Source organism: Physeter macrocephalus, chromosome 9 (assembly GCF_002837175.3).
Source record: "Physeter macrocephalus isolate SW-GA chromosome 9, ASM283717v5, whole genome shotgun sequence".
Taxonomy (NCBI): Eukaryota; Metazoa; Chordata; class Mammalia; order Artiodactyla; family Physeteridae; genus Physeter; species Physeter macrocephalus.
In genome coordinates this window covers 76,808,875-76,834,658 of record NC_041222.1, presented here as the reverse complement: position 1 = coordinate 76,834,658, position 25,784 = coordinate 76,808,875, and the positions used below count along the sequence as shown (strand labels likewise).

General features: G+C 43.3%; 1 protein-coding gene across 1 annotated transcript in view; it reads right to left on the bottom strand.

The window, feature by feature from the left end:
• NTRK2 (neurotrophic receptor tyrosine kinase 2) overlaps positions 1-25,784 on the bottom strand; it is a 363,441-nt gene that overhangs the window by 53,335 nt on the left and 284,322 nt on the right. The window contains exons 15-16 of the mRNA XM_028494096.2: positions 18,572-18,744; positions 12,169-12,403 (exon numbers count right to left, since the gene is read on the bottom strand). Of these exons, the coding sequence (XP_028349897.1) occupies positions 12,169-12,403; positions 18,572-18,744 (408 nt within the window). The remainder of the gene's footprint in view (positions 1-12,168; positions 12,404-18,571; positions 18,745-25,784) is intronic.

The following is a 25,784-nucleotide window of genomic DNA, read 5'->3' as shown; positions in this document are numbered from 1 at the left end:
ACCCTCCACGGCCGTATCCCCGTCATCAGCAACATGTGAATGAACCAAATTATCTCCAGGGCTGAGGGCGTGGGCCACATCGCCGGGCTCTGCCGTCAAAGGAGCTCAGCGTCATGTTCCACCCCCTTAGGAGATGGCTGATGCTGTCATAGGGCTGTGAGGGAGAAAGCCAGCCTGGAAATGCCATGTAGGGAAGAAACTGTTCCATTTCAGTGTGAGAATTCTAAAATAGCTGCTAATAAAAAGCCTTCATACTGTGACACTTCAATACAGACACCCACAAGGATACCTTGACAAGCTGTTTGACTCCTCACAAGTCTTTTCTTGCTTCTCCTGCACAGGGCCCAAACCATCGCCCACACGGCTATACAACCATGCAGTGACGGAGAAGGCCAGCAGGGGTCTGCCTAGTCTGCAGGGCCAGCCGGGGAGCCCGGCTTCCTTCCTGGAGGGAGCCATCGCTGATTTGATGTTGGCTTGTCCAGGCGCCTGTCACAGCAGTTTGAACCTGCTGCTTATTCTGTCTCTCCCTCTATCCTACTGTTGTCTTTGACAATACTTACCCAGACAATGAGTCAAGTTTACCTCCTAGGATGAGAGGGGAGAGTATCAAATAATATTTCATTTACCAATTCAGAAATGCCATGGTTCAATGAATCTAGGCTCTGAAGATAAGGAGAGTAGGATATGACTGTATGATAGTGATTAAAATCCAGAGAGTTTTTCCCACTGGAAGTCCTAAAAATCCATTAATTACTATAGCACTATCTCCATCAGGAAAACAATGGGTCAAGTTTGAAAGAATTTTTAACAGCACCTATTCTATTTTTGAAGCTTGATAATTAAGATCTTTTATAAAGTTACTATATGAATCTTAGCATAGATGAGAAAATATAGCTATTTTCTATAAATGCTGCTGAGCAGGACCCATACGATTCTTGTACCTGGCTGTCCATCAGACTCACCTAAGAAGCTTGTTAAAAATATAAATCCCCAATTCTCATCTTCAGTGATGCTGGATCAGTATATCTAACATGAGACCTAGTAATCAATATTGTGAAGAAAGCACTTTGAGCTATTCAGAGGTATGGTCAAGCTTGGGAGCCTATATAGTGGGGAGCATGATAGTACCAGGCAAGGTAACCCTGCTATGCTTCCATTAGCATGAAGAGAATTTGAGAAGTTGTCTCACAGTTGGATATCATAAAGCAACTTTATGTTTGAAAATTCTCTTAGTGGAGTCCAATTTGGAATTCATTTTTATCTGGTCAGTAGAATTTTTCAGGTTTTATGCTTGTACTAAGTTCTCATGACCACAAATGGAATGACCACCAAGAGAAGCTGCTGCAACTCTGCAGAGGGATCAATCCTGAAGTTTTTTTGTTTGTTTGTTTGTTTGTTTTAAATTTTATTTATTTTTTGGCTGCATTGGGTCTTTGTTGCTGCGCATGGGCTTTCTCTAGTTGTGGTGAGCGGGAGCTACTCTTTGTTGCAGTGCACGGGCTTCTCATTGGGGTGGCTTCTCTTGTTGCAGAGCACGGGCTCTAGGCACACGGGCTTTAGTAGTTGCGGCACGTGGGCTCAGTAATTGTGGCTTGCGGGCTTAGTTGCTCCACGGCATATGGGATCTTCCTGGGCCAGGGATCTAACCCATGTCCCCTGCATTGGCAGGCAGATTCTTAACCACTGTGCCACCAGGGATGTCCAATCCTGAAGTTTTTAATGTCTTTGTATGTACACAGCATTAGGTGAGGTTGTCGTAACAATCTTTTGTAGTTTTATAATTTTTTTCAAATCTGGACAAACAGACCAAACAGGAATGTGAACTAACTGCTTGAGGACAGAATTCTAAGAAAGTTTTATGGAGAGTTGAGAGATGGAGTCAAATCATACTTGCACTTGGAGCTATTTCCATCCTGAAGACCTACTATGGTGGATAACATCTTTACTTTCAAAGACTTCCAGGGGGAATGGTATATAATCTTTCTCAGACCTTCCTTTTAGGCAATTATCATTATCACTAAGAACCTAGAAAGTGCTCAGCACTGTGTGAGGCATTGTGGAGGTCAAGGTTAGAAGATGCACATTTTGCCCAAGAAGCACTTGTAATCAGGTCACCTAGTCTTGATTATAACTTCAGTCCTCTGCAATAGACTTTAAGTTCAATAACACCTTCATCTGCTATTCTTCCTGTAAGATCCAGGTCAAATCTTATTTCTTCCAGAGAATTTTCCAGATTTCATCCCACATGCCATTAAAAATCAATTTATCTCTACGCTTCACAACTTGTATCATACTGCCTAGCATCAGAGTGATTCACTATGTTTCTTCTCCCCAAGAGATTTGTGGTTTTCTTTAGGGAACAGAACATGTCTCATTCAGAATCTACATATTGAAGAAGTATGGCTAAAAATTATATATGCAGTACCATCTTGGACTAATTCAGTCATTTATCCATCCAAGGTGTTCTGTCTCTGACCACAGGACAATGACTCTGGGAAAATGTAAAAAGTGTGGAGCATTATTAATATTCTGCCCACACATCTTTTCCCAAAACCTTCTTGAACCAGTTCACATTTTGAGCCTGGGGAATCTCTCAGAGGTAACAGGGAAGCTTAGATAATTGCCTTTTGCTCAATACTCACTGAAGATGGAGACAATCTACTGTCTTACTAAAGTAATAATCTTGTGTAGGCAGGAAAACTTTGATCGTAGAAGAAGTATTATGTAAATGTAAGTTATTTAATTAAAAAGAAAAAAATTCTTCACAGGAAGTAGATGTTCTAAAGACGTGGGAGAACTTGTTTTCTTTACTGCAGTTTGTAAGTGGTTCACTGATAGTTTTTTTTAATGACATATTAATCAGGAGAAATGGTGACTGTCTTCTACCTTTAGGCAAGGTGGAGTAACAGGGAAAAAATATACCTTCTTATCTGAAACAATCAAAAACTGGCTTAAATATATGTATATGAAACAATTATTTTCAAGACACTAGTTTACAGGCAATGAGGGATAACGATTCTTGAGAGATGAGAAACAAACATAGTGAGTTCTATGGTTACCAAGCTTAATTCATTGAAAGAGACAGAGGGCTCCAAGTGGAGCCCAGCATGCTCCCTGGATTAAGGAGATGGAGCAGAGAGCCTGGAAAGATCAAGGTGACTAGAATGGAAAAGACAGAATACCAAAGAAGAGAGAGCTGCACACAGAGAAAACTGAAGATTTATAGAGTGTGCCCCTCACGTATTCAGCTGAGTATTGATCACTGCACATATGTGAGGACACTGTCAATGGCTGGGGAAAACTGTCCAAAAGGATCAGTGCCCAGTGCTCACACAGGACCAGTAATACTGCCAGTTCCCAATGAAGCAGAGTGAAAACCTCATGATTCATGGGGAATTAGGTAGAGTACCTAGTAGATCTTGCCTCAGTAGTGGGGAATTATTAGCTCTAAAGTAGGCACTGGTCTGATACTGCCTAATAAATCTTAACAGCAACACACAAAGGGATCAAATAGCTTCAAGGCAATATAACCACATTCCAGAACAAAGCTCAAAAATATTTTTAGGAAGGCAAAATATCTAGCATCCAACAAGATAAAATTCACAATGTCTGGCATCAAATCTAAAGTTACCAGGCATACAAAGCAGCAGGAAAATACGATCCATGATGAGGAGAAAAATCAATCAATGGAAATTGATCCAGGACTGACACACATGATGGAACTATAGACAAATATACTGAAAACATTTATTATAAATGCATTCCACATGTTTAAAAAGTTAACTAGAAGACTGGAAAGTATAAGAAAAGGCCCATATTGAACTTGTAGGAATGAAAACTTGAATATGTGAGATGAAAAATATATTGGATAGGAATAATGGAAAATTAGACATTGAGGAAGAAAAAAAGTTATGGAAGTTGAAGACAGAGTAATAGAAACTATCCAAAATGAAACACAAAGAAAAGAGAATCGGAAAATATAAAAAGAGCTCCGTGGGCAATGAGACAATTTTAAGTAGTTTAAAAAAGTGAAATTGGAGTCCCTAACAGGTAAGTAGGGAGAACAGAAGAAATACTTGAACAAATAATGGTCAGAAAATTTCAAATTTATGAAAACTATAAGCTCACAAATCCAAGAGAAAATCTTAAAAGCAGCTTGAGACAAAAGAAGCATTACATACAGAGGAGTAAAAAATCTCCTACTGAAAAATGCCAGCACTTTTGTTTTTATTAGCACTGATTTTGTGCCACTTCAATTTATTGTCCTCAACAAGCTTTAAAGGCAGGAGCTCATTGAGAATAAAGAAACAGAGACCATGATGGCACATCAGGTGAGTATGGCATGGTTTTCTTTGCTCTTCCCAAACCCATTCACCCATTCACTTTCAGTTCCTTTTTACCTATAGTAGAACCATAGTTTGTCTAGGTCTTCAGAAAGCCACTGATCTCTGCAAGTGTAGTCAGTCCTTAGTCTTGGCCCATGTGTGGCCAGTGAAGTATAAGGAGTCTTTGCAGAGGAGATGTTCTGGCAAACATTTACTTCCTGATGAAAGGAAGGCATGCAGGTAGAAACTATCTTTTCTCTGCAGCCATCTTGCCCCCTTCCTCCTCCAATTGCATTTTTGACATGTTTGGAGTTGCTGCACCCACCTTACAGCCACGAGGAAAAGACCAAGAAAATGTCAAGTGCCAAAAAATTGCTCTGACATTGAAAAGCTTCTGAACCAATCAGAAACTGCCCACCTGTGAACTTCTTGTCATGCAAACAAAAGCAACTCCCTATCTGCTTAGGCCATTGCTAGCAGCTAAATGCTAAATTCATTCCTAACGGATAGAATCATAAAGTTAGAAGAGAGAAATTGAAGATTCAAACCTTTGCCTTTAGGACCCCAGTCTGATGCTCTTCCCTCTGTACTCCAGCAAACTCTTTGTTGCCAGCTTCCTTTTTTAAGGAGCTCCGGTCTCAGTGATGCAAAGATATGGAATGTCACAGACATGAGACAGCTGAGGCCTGACTGCTTCAAAAATAGGTAAAAATGGGAGAAAGTACCTGCTGAGGATACCTCTCAGTGCTCTGAGGAATTAGAATCCTTCTGGCCCATGCAAGTCAATGGGCTATGGCCTACCTTCCTTCCCAGCATACCTGAAAGCACACTTAATTTCTGTATGTAGTACTTCCATGTACAAAGTGGATGGGCTTTTGATTTCAAGAAGAAGAGACTCCGAATACTGAAAAAACAAGAGGATTTATGCCATCTCCCGCTAACAGACTTTACTAGTTAGGAAATGGATGGAACCAGGCCCCTGGACAAAGGATCTCCAGACCAGCTCTTTTGTGCAGGCTTTGGCCACTTTCCGTAGGCCACAAGTCCCAGTAATAGATTAAAGGCTCTGAGGCGTTCTGTAGAAAGGAAATTATTCTTACCTTAGTGACCATGGATCTCTTACTAGTGAACAGCCTCTGATAGCTCATGGCTCCAGTTTGAGAGAGGCTGCTCTAGGCCAATCAAATATGTACAACAGTGGAGATGTGGGGATCTGTTGGGCGGATCTATTTTCATAAGCTGCCAGAATGCAATCTGACACGTCACTTTCTGGCATAAAAACTCTCAGTGGCTTCCCACTGACAAAAGGACTAAGTCCAAAGTCTTTGGCATGGCAAACAGGCGCCCATGAAATCTGATAATAGCCTAAATAGCCTACTTTTTTAGCCTCAGAGACATGCAAAGGAGTCCCATTCCCTGGCCACGCATCACAATGTTTACATTGCCATCTCTTTTCCCATGCTACCTCCTATGCCAAGAATTCCACCTCTCCCCTCCTGGCCCATAGCCTTCTTGCTTCTAGAACAATTTTGGGTTCATATCTTAAATACCAGCTCAGATGTCATGTCTCTGTGAACCCTACTCTGGTTTCCCAGTGTAGGCTGATGGCTTTCTCTTTAGGGTTCCCGGTACATATTTCTATTACAGCATTCATCACATTACTACATGTCTAAAAACTCCTCCTTTATTATTTAGTACAGTATCTAACACATAGCAGCTGCTTCATTAATGTGTGTTGAATGAATGAATGAATGAATGAATATTCACCCACCCTGCTGCAACTCCAAAGCATATGTGAAAGGTTCATAGGGAGGCTTGAATACAAATTAAGCCAATTTAGAATCTTGAAACAATTTATGCCAATCAACTTTTATATAGAATTAGTCTGAACTCAGTGTTCTGATTTCTCTCCAACAGACAGGTTCCTCTGAACTGTGCTCTAACTGTTGTACAAGGCATAAATTGAAGATGATTTCAAAGAATAAACAAACTCTTACATTTCTGGGGCCACTTTAATCAAAAGAACCCAATCAGAAAGGTCTATAATTGTTCATGTGAAAGTTAAGAGTCATTGTGTGAGTATCTATTAAGGAGGAAAATGAGGAAATGGTATCTGCAAAAGAGTTAATGACATAGAGGCATTCTTCTTTCAGGAAGGAATTGTGTTGCCTCTTAAAATGAATGCCATGCCTGGCTTTATGGGTTCTAGGCAAAGTATATCAGAGGAAGTTTTTCTACTGTAGTATTAATGTAAAATAAGTTTAAGCTCTGAGCTTTCTACTGAAAATAAATTGTCTGAGATAAGGATGTCCGTATATCTCTGGCTTTACTTCCTGAAGACAGCACTCCTAGACTCAGAGACAGGCTATCTGCAAATCTGAGTATCTTCTGTATTCATCAACAGGGCTAAAAAGATATGCTCATCAAGGCTTTTCCTTATGTGTGTCCTGTTCAGCATACATAGTATGTGCCCTGCACTCTTACAGTTTGCACAGATACAAAGATATATTAGACTTGTCCTCTCCCTGCTCTCATATCAATGAGAAGACATGCACATGAACAGGTTTCCATGATGCAGCGTGCTCTATGCTGTAATGCTTATTTATATGAAGTATTGAGGGATCACAGATTTGTGAGCCATTACTCTGAGTGGAGAAAGTGAGGGAGGAGGTGGAACCGGAATTGGTAGATGCCTTGCTGCTCCTTATAGTGGGAATAACCTGGGCATTTTACACAACACACTAAAAACATCTGTGGAATGAGCTGAAATCTATATATCTATCTACCTATCTATCTATCTATCCATCCATCCCTCTGTCCGTCTACCTACCAATCTAGAAATGTTCACATTACATACAAATATTTCTTTTAAAATAAACACATTTTTTCAAAGACCAAGGTATGAAAGTTAATCCTTGATTATTTCCTATGTGCTTGTCCAGTTCTTAAATTACCTAAGCCTTCTTCTCTCCTCTATGGTTCAGGACTTTATTTTCCAGTTTATTATCCTCCAGGGTGGGCAGATTAAGGGACAACGTACTGAAGTTCAAAACAGTTCTTCTCCTACTCGTTATATCAGCTTATTTTAAGAAAAACCATCGTCTTTTCTCTCTGCTGTTCATAAACTGTATTGAGCACTTGAAGATGATTCCTAGACTCGTTGTTTATATCATTTTAACACTTTAGGATTCTGACCATGGCCTTGCTTAGCCAAGCTATATTCATTTGCTTCTTTTAATCTCCACCATTAATCAATTTGACGATTCTGCGTCCTTCTCTTTACTTCTTAAGTGAAAGATGGATTAAAGGATAGGATTTCTTACCCCCTGCCACCATAAAACTAAAGCCCAAAGGGGTATAAGACTTAAAAGTGAGGATTTCAGATGTTTGGGGCTCTCTACTCACCAACGGTCACATTCATTTTAAATGCATGTTGAAGCCAAATTGTGGAAAATACCAAAGTGCACATTATAAAAAATTCAGTGGATACACTGTGGCATAGTAATGACCAAGTAGAGTGAGATCCTAGGTCTCTGACAGAAATCTGGTTCAGATGCTTCCTAAATGCCAGGCTTTGCCAGTGGAGGGAAGGAATAAAAATGAAATGAAAGACTGGTACTGCAGAGCTGCTAATTAAAATAATTCAGAGAACATAAATGCTAGAGTAATTTTGGACCTGCCATATCAGGCTGGTTTCAATGCAAATGTAGTGTTCCGATTTCTTCCTTCTTTGGGAAGATATAATTAGCTCAGCTGCAACAGGGTGGAAGCCTCGAGGCAGCCGTTTCCTGGTGCTGCCAGCTCCCCCATGATGGAGAAACAGCTGCCATCCGCCCCTCCTGCCATGGATCGCACAGAGCTGGGGCCACCCTGCAAGGCTGCTCACAAGCCACCATGAGCAGAGGCTCAGGCTGCCAGTGGGACTGGTTCTTGCTTAAAGATAAGGGACGTGTTACTCCTTAATAATCCAGTTGACTCTAGGCCCAATCGCCATCCTTCCATATAAGATAACCTTGGTGATCTCAAAAATCCTCCTCCGTTACTGTGGCAGGAAGGATACTTAACACTGGTGATGACAGCCCACATTGGCCACAGCAGCTCCCCACCTTGGGGTGGGGAGTGTGCAGGCTTTTGGAGAAGCTAGGAACAAAACAATGAAGAAAATATGCCCACAAATGAGAAACAGGAGCTGTAAGGAGAACACATTCCCCAGCTGCCATGGCAGAGAAGATGAAGAGACACTATGATGGGGACAGGCTCAATGCTAAGCTTATGGATGATCCAACAGGTGGGTAACTCATGTGAAAGCAAGAGTGTACTGGGAAATAGCCACTGCATGATGTACTCAACTCACCTGCAGAAACAGAGCACCAGCTTCTACTTGTCGATTTGACAGACTCAAGAGAATGGACTCTACTGACAGACTTTTGATATTTAAATAAGCAATAATATTCTACAAATGAGTTCTATGACAATAAATACTTTCATGGACCCAAAAAGTGTACCACCATTTTGAAATTTTAGAGAAGGCAAAATAGAATGCATAATTTCTTAGTTTTCCTAAGCTACCATCAAATTGTCAGGTTCTTACACCCATCATCCACTTTCCTACCGGCTCCCACCCAGGCCCACCTATCATAGAGGCCAACAAAAGGCCGGTATTTTCTCCTCCTCCTCAATGGGAACAACAAACAACCAAGCAAACATACAAACCCTGCAGCTGCCACTGAGTAATAACCATGGTGGGGGAATTACATCAATGTGGCAACTGAAGAACGTTTCTTAATGACTGGGATAGTTCCATGAAGAACATTTAATAAATAAAGGAACAGGGAATCATTATTTCCTCCAATCAATTCAGAAGGAAATACTTCAGGTAAATGTCACTTAAGTGGAGGATTTTCTTTTCAACAAATCAGAATATATGGTAGATGACAAATGACAGGGTTTTTATAATGCATAAATGACCAAGGCTAACTTCTCATGTCTATAACGATGGTCATTGTTTTGTTAGTAATTTTTAGGCTTTTTTATTGAGATACAATTCATGTACCATAATATTTACCCTTTTAAAGTATACATTCAATGGTTTTAAGTATATTTACACATATACTAAACAGTCATCACACTATACAATTCTAGAACATTTTCATCACCCCAAAAAGAAACTCCATATCCAGTCACTCCTCATTCCCCATTGCCCCTCAGCTCCTGGCAACCACTAATCTATTTTCTGTCTGTATGGATTTGCCTATTCTGGACATTCCATATAAATGGAAGCATGTAGTATGTGACCTTTTGTGCTTGGCTTTCTGCACTCACCATAGTGTTTTCAAGCTTCATCCACGTTGTAGCATGAATAAGTACTTCATTCCTTTTAATTAATGAATAATAGCCCATCATATGGATGACCACATTTTATCTGTTCACCAGTTAATGGACACTGAAATTGTTTCCACTTTTCAGCTATAATGAATAATGCTGCTATTTCGTTTGTGTACAAGTTTGTGTGCATGTGTGTGTTTGTGTGTGTGTGTGTGTGTGTGTGTACATATGATTTCAATTCTCTTGGGTATATACCTAGGGGTAGAATTACTGGGTTATATGGTGACTCTGTGTTGAACATTTTGAAGAACTGCCAAACTATTTCCAAAACAGCTGCACCATTTTACATTCCCGCCAGCACTTTATGAGGGTTCCAATTTCTCCACATCCCCGTTAACACTTCTTATTGTCTGTTTTGCCAAGTGGATGTGCAGTGGTACCTCACTGTGGTTTTGATTTACATTTCCCTAATGGCTAATGATGTTGAGAATCATTTTATGTACTTATTGGCCATTTGTACATTTTCTTTGGGGACACCAAAAGAAACTTAAATCCTTTGCCTATTTTCTAACTGGGTAATTTATCTTCATATCATTGAGCTTTTCAGTCTTTTTCCTCTGAATTATTTTTCTAGAGATTGTAGAAAAGGACACTGAGCTCTACCTAGTTCGGTCCCGGTTTTGAGAATGAAGCATAACTTTATCGATTTGGATAATGATAAGGTTGAAAAGATTTATCAAGCACTTATTTTGTGCCAGGCACTCTGAAACCTTTGTTAACTTACTGCAAAAGGGAGAGCTATTGCTTGGGCCACATGTTTCTTCCTTGGATGCTTATCAAGATCAGCAAAGATTTCTTAAGGAAGAACTCATGTGTTTCTTTGTCTCCTGAGACCGGGAAACACCCCTATCCCCCCTTCCTGCCAAGGGAGCAGAGCTAACAGAGAAGATGCATCCATTGGCAGGTAACCTCCCGCCATGTTTTAGCTATCTGGAATAAACCAGTCCGTCATTGCTAGACTCAGGACAGGTGCTTTGCAGCTCTGTTTCGAACACCTGAAGTTAAGACTGCCCATGTTTCCTGCAAATACACCCAAGAAAATCCTTTACAATTTGGTCTCCATCCTTTCTTGCTATATAAAACGTGGACAATGCTCATCAAGGTGACAAAGGAAGAAACCCCACAAATCAATCTATAGAAGAATACGCAGCAAGGCAATGGATTTATTGTCTTAGACTAATTGTAGGAAAGTCAGCTCGGCTAAAAGGCAGAGGCACTGGAGGTGAGGGAGGCCGCAGGGAGGAGTACAGGATACAAACTGAGAAGGCTCCTCCTCAAACATAAATCATAAAGGGCAGAGCAAAGGAGAGAACAGGCATTTTCTTCACCAGCCCTAACCTAGTATGAAAGTTAGTGCAGTTCTAAGTTTTATCCTCTTAGGTAATATATTTCTAGAACATTTATTTCTTTTTCTTCCTACATCCCTCTCCCTTTAAAAATCAAGCAAAACAACAAGAAAACAAAATTGGTGGTTTGAGGTGGTAGAACACAACCCAAATCTTCAATATCATGACTTCCCGGTTTCCAGAAATAACCCTTTTCTTTCATACCCAAGTTCTGAGATGTCAGTTAACAAATCTAACATGCCAAGGATGCCAACTCCAGGTAATCAGTGGATTTGAATTACTGTCTATAACTCTAGATGTCAGTGTTTCAAATGGTGGAACCCCAGGCAGACTCGGTAGGACAGAACCTCTTACCAAGATGGCCACCAGCCAATCCGCTTTCAGCCAAGATGGTTTTGAGTGGGAACTTCCAGGGTCTTGGTGTACTTTCATTTATGTGAACCAGTTCACCTTAAATCAAGCCTCAAACAAAGGCTCCTGGCATCGTTTCACAGAATCAAATCCAAACCTCAAATTCCTTTAACCTCATGACTTCCTGGAATTTTTCCAAGGGTTCCCCTGGCAGAACTCTCAGGTTGAGAACTTTCCTCTTGGAGATCTCACACACAGCTCTGGAGAGCCATGGAAAGAGCAGGACGGTGTTGTGGGCTCAGCTGTGTTTCCCCCAAATTTATATGTAGAAGCCTTAGCCCCTAGAATCCCAGAACACAGCTGTATTTGGAGATAGGGCCTTTAAGGAGGTGATTAAGCTAAAATGAGGCCGTTAGGGTGGGCTCTAATCCAATCTGACTGGCGTCCTTATAAGAAGAGGAAATTTAGACACACAGAGAGACCCCAGGGATGCCCGTGCACAGAGAAAAGACCATGTGAGGGTGTACATAGTGAGAAGGCACTGTCTGTAAGCCGAGGAGAGAAGCCTTAGAAGAAACCAACGCTGCCGTCACGTTGATCTTGGACTTCTAGCCCCTAGAACTGTGAGAAAATCAATTTCTGTTGTGTAAGCCACTTAGTCTGTGGTATTTTGTTGTGGCAGCCCTAGCAAACGAATACAACGAGGGGCCCCCAGGGAAGGAGGGCCCTGGGGTCTCTTCTTCGGTACTGCCACTCACCCTGTAGTAGTCAGTGCTGTACACGTCCCGGGACATGCCGAAGTCCCCGATCTTCACCAAGAGGTTCTCGCCCACCAGGCAGTTCCGGGTGGCCAGGTCTCGGTGCACGAAGTGCTGGGACGCCAGGTAGACCATGCCCGCAGCGATCTGCTGGGCGATATGCAGCATCTGCGACTGCGTCAGTTCCGTCGGCGGGTTGCCCTCGGCCATCAGCACGGCGTCAGGTCCGTGCGCCCTGGGGAGAAGAGAGAAGGCCTTGCTGGAGCCTCAGCTCTTTGCCTTGAGGGGCCCTTGCCCCACATCAGCTGCTGGTGCGGAAAGATGCTGCCTGACTTAGCAAAAGAGGAGGGAAGGATGCTCCACCCACAGTTTTATCTCTAAAGCCTCCAGAGCACCTAGGCTTTATTTCGCAGAAAGTCTAGCATTTCCAGGGCCATGTGGGCCTGAATGGTGGCCCCCTCGACACACAGACAAGTTCACATTTTAGGGTTCTGGAACTATGCTGGGGTCAGGCACTGGCTAGATCCCAAGACCCTGAAAAGCAGTGGGTAGACGAAGCAAAAAACAAGCCAACAAAAAAACCCAAATCAAAATAAAACACTGGGGGAAGAGTTTGGCTCTCCTGGAGTGAGGGGTCACTGCACCCCAGCAGGAGCCCCAACCCTGTTCTCCCAGCCACATGCTGCAGCAGAGGACCCTCACTCCCTCCAGAGTGCAGCTCTGCTCTCCCCTACTCCACCTTCTCTGTGGCCCAACATGGCTTCAAGCTGCCCATGTTATCCCCAAGCCCAACTCAGCAGAATCCCAGGGCATCCTCATCCCGGACATTCATTCCCAGTGAAAAATACCATCTCCTTCGGCCCATCCCTACCCCTGACCTCCAGCTCAACACATGTCCTGGGCACCACATAGGAGAGCCTTTTGAATCACAACACATTTATTCTTTTACTGGGGCAATTCTTATTCCCCACACTATGGCAGGGGGCAGGGGGGAGCGGTGAAGTATGGTGTCTTATACCTTCTTTATCTTCTGTCTTACACACCCAGCCTTTTCCCAGCTATGTGACAACTTAAGGCAACTTAACACTGGCATGTGCTTCAGGGAGGGGAGGGTCCCAGTCTTAGGACGCTATCATGAACCGCTCCCACCCCCCTTTCTGCATTCCCCAACCCGGAACCCTGCTGAGCCGACTGGAGTCACTGCCCCTGATGGCCTGAGGGGTGCTGCAGGGCAAGGAGTAAAGGTGTCTTTTGCTGCTGGACCTGCCAGGGCAGGAGTCAAAGGGCTTCTGTCTCCCAAAGGGAAACAAGGGAGAAGATCTCCTTCAGGACAGTTGGAAACACTTAAAACAAACATAGAGGATTCTAAATTTTAGAATTTAAAGTGGGTGACCCCACCTATGGGGGTCCAGAGCTATATGAGTATTTGAAAATAAGAGAGCCAGAATTACCCAAGAATATCCAGCTCGTTTTGCCCCTCCTTCGACCCACCAGCCCCATAGCCCCTCCCATCATGGCTCCACCCACAGTGTTTAACAAAACACGCTGTCACCAGATCATTCATTCTTGCATTTTCAGAGAACAAGCACTGGACAAGGAGGTGAGGAGTTTCCCAGTCCTCGCGGTGTCCAGCCCCATGATCTGGGGAAGACTTTTAACTTGTCCAGTCTGTAATTTCCCCATTAGGTAAAAATCCATAGGGGTATTATGTTGGGTGATCATTTAGGCTCCTTTTATCTCTGAATATCTGGATTTAGCCATTCCTACAAGGCAAGTCTTGACACATTTATTTCACCTCCATTCAAACTACAGCCCCGACTGCCAATGGTCACACGGAGGAGAATACGGGAAAAACTTCGGGCTCTCTCCAGCTCAGAATCTCCCTCTGGAGTAAGAAGTCTTACAGTGCAGCGGCCAAGGCTCTAGGTTATCAGAACTGAATGTGATCTCCTTCTAACATGTTAGCTGTGAGCTCAGGTAGGCTACAGAACGTCTCTGGGCCTGTTTCCTCTTTCTGTAAAGTGGGACTACTGACTACACCTTCCTAATAATATTACACTGACAGGGGATACTTGAGACTCTGCTTGTATGGTGCTTTGTAGACTTTCATTGGAAAGCTGGAGAGAAAGGCTTTGCAAACAAAGTTTTCTTTAAATAAAAGAAATGGATGGTGATACGAAAACACAAGTTATCATCTGTGCATTTCTTTTTGTGGTTGGCCTGTGATGGGGCTCTCAGGGTTGGCCCCGCCCACCTCACTAAAGGTCACTCAAGCCCAACCCTTCCTAGCACTGAAGAGGCAGGGGAAAGTGACAGTGTTATCACTCATCGTAGGAGAAACCAGGAAAAGGACCTAGGAATGCACATAAATTATGGGAAATCCTGAAACACCCAGAGAATATAGGCCAGGATGAAATCTTTATAGATTTAGTTCAAAGAGTGAAATAAGTTGTTGATTTTTCACAGCCTTATTTCAGCTCCAGAAATCCAGACTCCTCTAAGAATCTGTCTGTTGCAAAGACTCCAGGAAAGAGGAAAAGTTAGAGGCCAAGCACAAAAGGCCACCTCTGTGCAAAGCCCCCATCTGCCAGCTTTCCACTCTGCAGCACCAGAAAGCTGGCGCCCTTCAGGGCCCTCTGCACTCCACCTCCTTCCCTGTGGGTTGGGGCAGGCTCCTGCATTTTTAACCAGTCGTTTCTCCTGCTTGGTTCTGGGTATTATTTGAAAAAGGCTCATTTTAATAGAAGAAGCCTTTGAATGCTTTGCTTGAGCAGAAAGTCCTGCTGTAAAAACAGCCCAGGCAAATCTTCTAAACAAGTTCTTAAGAGGAGGATAAACAACGTTGCTTTGCTTCACTTTGCTTTCACTCCACAGATTACCCCTCAGCTCTTGGAAATAAAAACATATTTCACCTCTTCCAGGAGAACAAGCCTTAAGAGGGGAAAGCATCACTGGTGCCCTGGCTCGGGGAGCAGGTAGTAGCTTCAGCGGGATTCCAACGAGGGAGGCTGCCCACCCTGCCTTGTTCGGCCTGTTGCCTCCCAATGGGGGTGACGGCAGCACTTAGCCACACTCCTCTGGCTCCAGAATTCTACAGAACACTGCTTTCCTTCTGGTTTTTTAATGGCCACTTCAAGAGGAAGTACTGACATGGTTAAGACTATGGGTTTTGCAGCCCTGGCTATGAGGTGAATCTCAACTCTGTCACTCACTAGCTGCTTGACTCACTTTCTTCAACTGTAATATGGAAATGATGGTAATAATAGCTTACTATGTTGATACATTTAAAACATTTACAATGCTTAGAAAGGCTCAATAAATAAATAGCTTTTTTTTTTTTTTTTTTTTTGGTCTTGCCACGCAGCTTGCGGGACCTTAGTTCCCGGACCAGGGATCAAACCTGTCCCCGGAAGTGAAAGAGTCCTAACTATTGGACCACCAGGGAATTCCCAATAAATAGCTGTTATTGCTTGAAAAAAAAAGCTGTCTCTATCTTCCCCTCATTGGGAGGGAATTTAGGAGAATTCTAAGGGGAAAAATTGTCATCTCCTTAAAAGCAAGGACAATGTTTGACTGCTCATCTCCCAGACAACCTAGCATAGGGCCTGGCGATGTTGGTCCTCAATGTATGGCTTTTGGATGAATAAAAATGGTGGGAGGATAGATGTAGACATCTGTCTTTATAGGGCATTTCCAATGACACTTGGGGACACATTCATGGCAGTGTAAGGGCTGGGTTCCCTTCCAGAAAGAGAGGACAGACTGTAGTTCACAGCACATCCTTGGACCTGAGAACCTGATTCTTGCTATGGAAAACCTCTTGTTCCCAGAGTTCAGCAGATTCTGAAATGGAGCAGAGGAGGTTTTCAACAGCTCCATGCCCTGTGCAAGCTGCCAAGGGAGAATTAGGTGCCTGCTCCTTCTGGAAGGCGGGAAGGAGAGCAAGGGTTGGAACTGACAGTGAAAGAATCAACACAAACACACACACACACACACCACACACACACACACGAGTCTGAGCTCACAGAGGCATTTAATTGCATCCAGGTGAGTACATTTGAATTTATTATGCTACAGTTTATGGAAAGTGCCATTTTAAGTTAGGGACATATCCTAAAACATGGGAACAAAGGAAATTAGCTCTATATGCAGCAGACTTCAACCAAATTCAGCTTCTTTTCTTCCTTTCACATTAGATCTGTCAAGATAATGTGCAAAAGCTCTCATCATCCTCTCTCCTATCACCTGTGCACGTGTATTCACGAGGCTAGGGATGGCCAAAATGATCCAGACTGTACAAACCATGGGATGACATTTGTAAACACAGCAGTACTCTCTCACCCTTCCACTGTTCTCTCAGCAATTGACTTATTCCTTAAACTGTACAGTTCCTGAACCTTCCAGGGGCTGCATGAAGCTACTGGTGCCGATTTCTGTGGAAAGCTCTCTTCAGTGCCCGTAGAAACTAGAGGAGGACAGAGCAGTCTAGGTGCTGCTGTAACGCAAAAGGCGTCACTTCCCCGGGATTATGGACGTCTCAGCCAAAATAAAGAGGAAAATGTGTCAGAGAAGAAGGGTTGTGGGGACAACATCTATTGATTACCTGCCATCACAAGAGTCCTGACACTAGGCCTTGAAATGGGTGTTATCACACCCCTTTTACAGGTGAGGAAACTGAGGCCAGTGAGGAACATCTTTCTTATTTCTCCTAAATTATACTAACCTTTCAAAGATTAGTTATCTTTTAAAGAAAACAGTATGCTAGAGACAGATGTGACTTTAAGAGAATCTAACTCAGACCCACCTGAGAGTTCAGGTGGCCGAGGTGGTGTGGCTGGGGACCCACCCAAGGGACCCAAGCAGCTGATGCTGAATAGGAGGGAGGACCCGGGTCTCCCAGCCCTCCCTACTGGGACCTCTTATTCTTTCCATTGTTCGAGATCATAAATGTGCAGCTTCCATTGTGCCTCTGCTTAATATAAATGAAAGCGTCGCTTGTTTTCCTTCACCAAGGAGGGTCTGGATCAGCACATTTCTTCTCTCCCCTGGTAGATACAGGATGAGAACACTCACTATGGGCTCCAGCAGATTGACCACCAGCTTCCTCTGTCTCTCTCATCAAACTCAGCTCTCCTTTTGATTTCTCTCAGGTGGTGTATGAGTAGACATCATTACTAGCAGAATTCAATCTTCTGCTTGTTGAAAACTTCCTACTTGCTCCTATGCTACGAGCTTTCTATTTATTCTAATTCAGCCCTCATGCCTACCCTGCTGGCTCAATATTATCATCAGAACAGCTAAGAGACTTGCCCAAGGTCATTCAGCTAATAAATGCCAGAGCTGAGATTCAACTCCAGCTGAACATGCTGCCCGGATCATTACTATCTCCTCGAGAGACGCTGCCCTGCGACCCTTTTACTTTGCACGTTGTCCTCACTGTTTCAAAGCAGCGTCGCCCACCCGCGCACCCCACCCCCGGTTATGCACATTCTAAACCGTCTCTCACTTGCTCTATCCTGCGGCCCCTCGCAGGCCCTCGCACCCATCACCCCAAGGAAGGGACTTCCCGAGAACCCACCGCTGAACCAAAACCCAATTAGGCCAATGCTAGAAATCCAAGTTACAACGCTATTTAACAACCCAACGACTCCCTTTTATCCTCAACATTTTCCCTTTCCTCGCTTTGCTGCCTTCCAGTTTTCCCCTCTGGTCACAAAACCCCTCATGTTGAAGCTGAGCATCTTTTTCTGACCTCCGGGACTCAATAAGGGCCCCAATCCTCAGTCTTCAATGGTCCTGTCCAATGTCGTTTTACCTCCTTCCTCCTAGATGTTTTGCTCTTTCGATTCTGTTCTTTTCACTAGATCCTCTGACCGACTGACTTCCTGGTTCTTCTTTCTGTCCTCAGAGAAAAGTCCAAATGCTCACCTTTCCAGCCGTGACTCCCCCTACCCCCTTTTCTACCTCCCCTTGCCCTGGTTTCTTGTGTTGTCTGGCATCTCCAGACTCTCCACTCTCACCAGACCAGACCTTTCCCTGTGACACCTGGGTGCCTGAACTCTTGCTGTTTCCTTCGCCCAAATAACATTCTTCCCTTATCCACCTGGCAAACTCCTACAGAGCCTAAGGCCCATCTCAAATGCACATGCCATGTACCATTTAATGAACCAATGCTCAATAAACACAGGTGAAAGGGAGTGGAATCATTAGTATCACATTATGTAGAGTTTGTTGATTCAGGAAAAGGAGCAATGCAGTGGCCTCAGGTTCTTTCTCTGTAGTAGATGTCAACAGGACAGGCTGTTCCAGAGAAAGGTCCAAGGGCCCCTTGGTCCTTCCCGGGAAGCCCCATTTCCTCACCCCCAGGCTGTCCGGAGCCCGTGGCCCCCGGTGTCCCCCATACCTGAGGAACTTGTTGAGGTCCCCGTGCTTCATGTACTCAAAGACCATGATGAGCGGGTCACCCTCCACGCAGACGCCATAGAACTTGACGATGTGTTCGTGCTGGAGGTTGGTCAGCAGCTCGGCCTCGCGGTGGAAGTCCTTGCGTGCATTGTCACTGGCATCCTTCAGCGTCTGGGGACCAGGGACAGAGAGGAGAAAACCAACACAGCTTAGACTGAGGGCATGAGAGGGAAGCTGCGTTGAGAGGAATTCCTTTAGGGGGCTTTGAGGTTCCTGGATGGGAAGGACATTCATCTCATGTATCACCCAAAAGATTGAAAAACTAGGCTAATTCCTAAGGAAATAATGTTTGTATGAATAACTGAGGAAAAGTTCCTTCTGGGTACGCAAAGGTTTAGTTTATGAAGGATTTACATAGATGTTCTTTCATTAAGTGACAGACATGAACTTTTTACAATATATTGAATATAGTTCCCTGTGCTATACAGTAGGTCCTTGTTTATCTGTTTTATATATAGTAGTGTGTATCTGTATCTGTTAAACCCAAGTTCCCAATTTATCCATTCCCCTCCCCACTCCTTTCCCGTTTGGTAACCATAAGTTTGTTTTCTATGTGTGTGAGTCTATTTCTGTTTTGTAAATAAGTTCATTTGTATCATTTTTTAGATTCCACAAATATTTGTCTTTCTCTGTCTGACCTCACTTAGTATGATAATCTCTAGGTCCATCCATAGTGCTGCGAATGGCATTATTTCATCCTTTTAAAGGGCTGAGTAATATTCCATTGTACATACGTACCACTTCTTCTTTACTCATTCATCTGTCAATGGACATTTAGGTTGCTTCCATGTCTTGGTTATTGTAAATAGTGCTGCTGTGAACAGTGGGGTGCATGTGTCTTTTAGAATTAGAGTTTTCTTCTTTTCCAGATATATGCCTAGGAGTGGGATTGCAGGATCATATGGTAAATCTATTTTTAGTTTTTTAAGGAACCTCCATACTGTTCTCCATAGTGGCTGTACCAGTTTACATTCCCACCAACAATGTGAAGGGTTCCCTTTTCTCCACGTCCTCTCCAGCATTTATTATTTGTAGACTTTTTGATGATGGCCATTCTGACTGGTACAAGGTGCAGACATTAACTTTTTATCACCTTCATCCTTTTTAACCCTGGTCCCAATTACTACCTCAGACATCTCTCCCATTTGGGGGCTGGTTGTACTTTCTAGGCTGCTCTGCACACCACACCTCTGCTCATATAACCCTTGTAAAGCTTTATATTATGGAAATATTCAGTAGAGAGAAGATCATAATGACCCCTCATGTACCCATCTTCCAGCTTCAACAATGATCACTTTGCCAGTCTTTATTATGTAAGTTCTCCAAAAAGCCTTCCCCACCTTGTGCCCACACACACTGCTGGCTCAGGAAACATCCTTGCCAGTGAGCTCAAGAAGGCCAGTCATGCTGCCACAAAGACAATGTCCAGGAGCATGCCAACTGGCCTCTGGTGCCTCTAGTTCTCTGCTCACCCACCACGGTGTCACAGCAGGGCACAGCTGGCATTTGTTGGTGCCACGCACACATGCTGAGCTCCTGTCCTGTGTCAGTCACTGACCAGAGCTGCGGCGGCATCAAGAAGACAATGACCCAAACAGGGGCCTCAGACATTCATGAGCAAATAGGGTGATAAATCACAATGATAATTCAAGCTCCAAACACAATGCCTGAATGAACTGGCCCCCCTGCATCTCTGTACAACTTGATCTCTTGACATGCCTGTCTTGAAACTTATGCTTCCACCTTATGAAATGTCTGCAGCTGCCCAAATGACACGGGCCATGCCCCCCTGCCCCTGCCCGTGTTCATCCCTCTACCTGGGATGCTGACTTGGTCAGGGTCACTGGTGTTGGAGGTTGAATAATGCCCCGCCCCAAAGGTATCCACATCCTAATCCCTGTAACTTATGAATATGTTACCTCACATGGCAAAAGGGACTTTTTTATAAATTTATTTATTTTTTGGCTGCGTTGGGTCTTTGTTGCTGCATGCGGGCTTTCTCCAGTTGTGGAGAGCGTGGGCTACTCTTCGTTGCAGTGTGCGGGCTTCTCACTGCAGTGGCTTCTCTTGTGGAGCATGGGCTATAGGCACACAGGCTTCAGTAGTTGTGGAGCGTGGGCTTCAGTAGTTGTGGCTCACAGGCTCTAGAGCGCAGGATCAGTAGTTGTGGTGCACGGGCTTAATTGCTCCTCGGCATGTGGGATCTTCCCGGACCAGGGCTCGAACCCGCATCCCCTGCATTGGCAGGCGGATTCTTAACCACTGCTCCACCAGGGAGCAAAAGGGGCTTTGCAGGTATGATTAAGGATCTTGATGTGGGGAAATGAGACTGGATTATTCGAGTGGGCCCCAGTGTCATCGTAAACAAGGGTCCTTATAAGAGACCGGCAGGAGAGGCAAGAGAGAGAAGCTATTAGGATAGAAGCAGAGGTCAGAGAGGAGAGAAGATGCTGTGCTGCTGGCTTTGAAGAAGGAAGAAGAGGCCATGAGCCAAGGCATGTGGGCAACTCTAAAAGCTGGAAAAGGCAAGAAAACAAATTCTACCCTAGACCCTCCAGAAGGAGCCAGGACATCTTGACTTTAACTAAGTAAACTGATTTCAGACTTCTGCCTCCAGAACTGTGAGAGAAATAGTTTGTGTTGTTTAGGCCACCGAGTTTGTAGTAGTTTGTTAGAGCAGCCATAAGAACTAATACACCTGGCTAACACCTAGCCGTCCTCCAAGACTGGGCTTGGCCATCACCTTTCTGAGAAACATTCGCTGACCCCCTCATCATTGTCACATCCCCGCGGCCTGGCCTCCCAGGCTAGGTTGGATGACCCTTCTAGGTACAGTTCGTACCCACCTCTATCATATTGCCAGCCGCAGTACATTCTCACTGCATGTTTATTTGCTTATCTCTGGTGTATATGGTGAGCTTCTTGACCCAGGGACTGTGCCTTCCACCTCTGCGCTGCCGGCATTGGGCACGGAGCCAGGCACATGGCAGGTATTCAAGATTTATTTGTGCAATGAGCCAGGGTTTAAACCTGGACCTTTTGATGAGAAGCTAGAACTCCTCCCCTTTGGGTACCATAGTGTGAGGATCTGCCTTTGACTGAAAGGAGAACACAGACTTCGGCTCTGCTCTGGACCTCTCTGAACTCTGGTTTTCTCTTCTGTAGGGTGAGGGTAACAATATCATCTACTTCACAGGGTCCCTGGGAGGACTGGATGAGACAGACTAAGTTGAGATGCCTCCCAGGCTCCCTGGTACAGACAGATATTTGGGAGATTTGAATTTGAAACTCCAACCAAGTTGCATTTAATTTGCTCACGCTAGGATCCAAAAAGGCCAAAAGGTGCACGGATAAGGCAGTCCAAGGCATGAAAGTGCCCCTGAGTCTGCCACTGGTTCCCTCCTGAAATCCCTTGAAGCCTGCAGAGTTTTCTCAGAGATCCAGTCTTTTTATGCAGGGGCTTCTCTGAGTCGCTGAGATAGCTTATTTCTATGGCCTTGGTCCATCTTTAACAGTGTGTCGGAGAAGGCAAATGAAACTTTCAGGTCATTATCACAAAACATGAACAAATTCTGCATGTAAATTTCCTTCTCAAGTTTCAGCAAGGTAGTGTTGATTCAAGAATGCTAAGTTGTGTGTGTGTGTGTGTGTGTGTGTGTTAGAGAAAGAAGTGGGGGGATGTCAGACAGTGGGGTAGAGTGGGAAAGAAGATAGGATTTTCACTGGGGAGGCACCAAACTGAAAGACTTAACAAGCATTTCATATTTCCATTTCCTCAAAGCAAAATCCTATGGGAAGAGACTCCACTCTTAGTGCAATGTTAAAAACTGTGCTTCAGTAACATTTTTGAATTTAAGAGAGGAGATTTCACTATTCGTGGGACAAATGCATTTCACAAACCTGGCCTCATCCTATGTGCCCATCCATTTTTACATGTCAAGTTCTTTTTCTAAATTATAATCCAATTCTATTTTAAGAGATTCAGAAAATATGGCGGTAACGAGTTGGGCAAAATCATCTTCTGAATTTGGCACTCGAAGGACAGAATTTTTCTAAGTGTGGAACCATAGCCAGACAGCAATCAGAAGCTGGAAAAATCCTGCTATCAACCCTATTTATAGAATTCATCTCTGTTTTAGCACCATGGCTGATTGTGTCCCTTGGCAATGGACATGAGGCGGCAGCTTCCCTCACTGACAACTCCCTCCACTGAAGTTTCATTTTGACAGGCGTATTTGCCCCATCACTGAGCATTGCTATTTTCTTATTCCTAGTGTCTGCTTTGTAGCTTCATTTCTTCTTATTCCTGGTGAATTTCCTGACACTCTAAAGATGCCATCCTTTCTGAAGACTTTCTCAAGGGAGAGGTCTTATCCTGAGCTGCAGCGAGTTGCTGCCTGGAGTACACACTGAGTCAGAGTTGGAAGAGTGGATTAGCATGACATAAAGTCGAGCACAGAACTGAGAAACTAGTGAAAGTAAAATAGAAGTAAGAAAATAAAAACAAAAGGAAGCTTAACATTCGTATGAAATGCTTCTGCAGAATAGTAAGGCTAACGGGAAGCTGGTAGGGGAGGCAAGAACACTTATTTGAAATCATTGGTGTGATTGGATGTTGTGAGCCATGACAAATGATTGTGCATTTCAAAGTATAGGTGGTTTAGGAGGCACAAGGTAACACGAAGATTGTGTCCTTTTTAATATACTGATGTCATATTCTTCTCCTATACTTTTTAGAGAGCATAGAAACAGAGTTAAGGTGAAAGACAAAAAAAAAGAAGAGATTATTATGGCAAAACCTCACAATGCCCAATGCACACCACTGTGCTTAAAGCAGAGAGGGAAATGAGTAAACCCTCCTACGAGGCAACCAAGGTGCATAAGAATGTTTGTCAACATGCCTAAGCTCTTCTGGGTCAAGATCTGTTGCTAATGGAGACTGTTTACTCTTCTGATATCTTCTAGACCTGCACTGTCCAATATGGTAGCCAATAGCCACATGCGGTTAGTGATCATCTGAAATACGGTCCAAATTGAGATGTGTGTAAAATACAGATTTCAGATTCTGAAAACTTGGTATGCATGAAATACCTCATTAATATTTTTAGATTAATAGTATATTGAAATGATGATATTTTAGATAGGTTGAATTAAATAAAACACATCAATACAATGAGTTTCATCTGTTTCTTTTTACTTTTTAACGTGTAGACTAGGAAATTTTAAAACAGAAATGTGGCTTGCTTTTGTGGTCCACGTCATACTTCTATTGGACAGACCTGTTCTATAAAAGTCACCTTAGTAAGCTATTAATGGGTCAACCTGCTTCTTGGGAATGTTGGAAAACAATGCTAAACTGAAATAGAGTTAAGGCAGACACCCTCCTTATAAGGTCCTTACAGGCAATGATTATTCAAGTATTTAGGGTAAGCCATAGTCACGAGGCTATGTGATTCTTCTAACTTACAGGGTCTTCTCTAAAGAAAAGTAGAGGAAGCTTCTAACCAATGCTTACAAAAGTGAAATTTTGAGGAGTATATTGTAATAAATTCAGAGATAGAAAGAGCTTGATAGAAATAAAATCTTAGAAACTAGGAAGAGTGTAGTAGCTGTCTCCCCAACATTCCTACAAATGTAAAAGCTAATTAGATGACTGTATAAAAACAGTAATGATCACACACACACTCAGATAGTGCTCGCTGTACTTAGAAACCAACACTCTGTGTAACTTTGCACTTACATATGATTGACTGCAAAGGCCAGCCAATCATATGTAACTGGACTTTGCAAGGTCTTTAATTATATACCAAGTGCCAGCGTCAAATACAAGACTCATAGCCAGGGTGTTGACTGCTGCTATGTTTATTTTCACAATGGTGCTCTCATGGTTCCAAATCTAACAGGCCAACCATCCAATGGGAAACATGAGGTTAATTTCTAATTCATACACTTTAAAATACTTGCAATAATTTGGGGATAAAATTGACGGTTTGTGTGTGTATATTACATCAAGTTGCAAATTACAAATGCTAAATCTTTGAAAGATGGGAAACTAATTCATAGCAACTGTCATATTAGAGAAATATTGACTCAAAAGAGTGAATCAGAAGTTGGTCTCCGACATGGACAACTGCAAGATATTTACAGACTTTAGCTATGCTAGCATACAATTGACTGAGGCAATTCCACTAGGTAGAAAGGAGCTGGTAGATCACAGTAGACCATGACTCGATTATGAGTTCTGCTGTCATGTTAAAGTCAATTAAAAAGCAGCCCATCTATCACAATGCACATGTTCTAGAGATACAGAGGAGTGAAATGAATACCCCAGCTATGTTTGGTATCAGATGAGACCTCATTAGAGTGAAATGCATTGCTTGTTTTCAGCATTTCTGAAAAGATGTGGATAAATTGGAGAAAAGCCAGAATAAAAGGGTTAACAGGACAAATTAACAAGACAAAACACAGATCTCCCATCAAAGGTTAAAAGTTGAAGTTACCGGGAAAGGAACATTGATGGAGAAACTTAATAATGGGGGCCCGCCGTGACAAGTACAAGAGGGATTCTGACACGGAAAATGTTACTGTCCATCCTACAACACATGTGGGTGTGCACGTACACACACACACACACACACACACACAAGCACATGCACTCACACACGCGCCAGGGAAGAATGCACTTCCACTAAAGGACATAGAAATCTATTAAGCAATGCCGGGACCATAAAGATGATTAACCCTTTTAACAAGCCACTGTTAAAAGTTCTACCATTTCTGTTCCCAGAAACTTGTAAAGATGGAATTGATAGTACTTTCTGCAACACTATATTCTGTTAAGGAATACAATCAATTTTTTTAGGGCAACACTGACAAACGTTCTCTGAAATACACTAACCTTGTCATCATCAATTTCTATGTTGTGGGAACAGGGATTTCACAAACCAATTTAAGTGGAGGAATGGAGGGGGGCACGGGGGGAGGGAGGAATGGCTGAGAGACTTCACAGTTAGTCAAGATATGAAGACTGATGTGACAACTATCAGTAGAAAATAAAAAGAAGGAAGGAAGGAAGGAAGGGAGGGAGGGAGGGAGAGGAGGGGGAAGGAAGGAAGGAAGGAGGGAGGGACAGAGGAAGGAAGGAAGGAGGG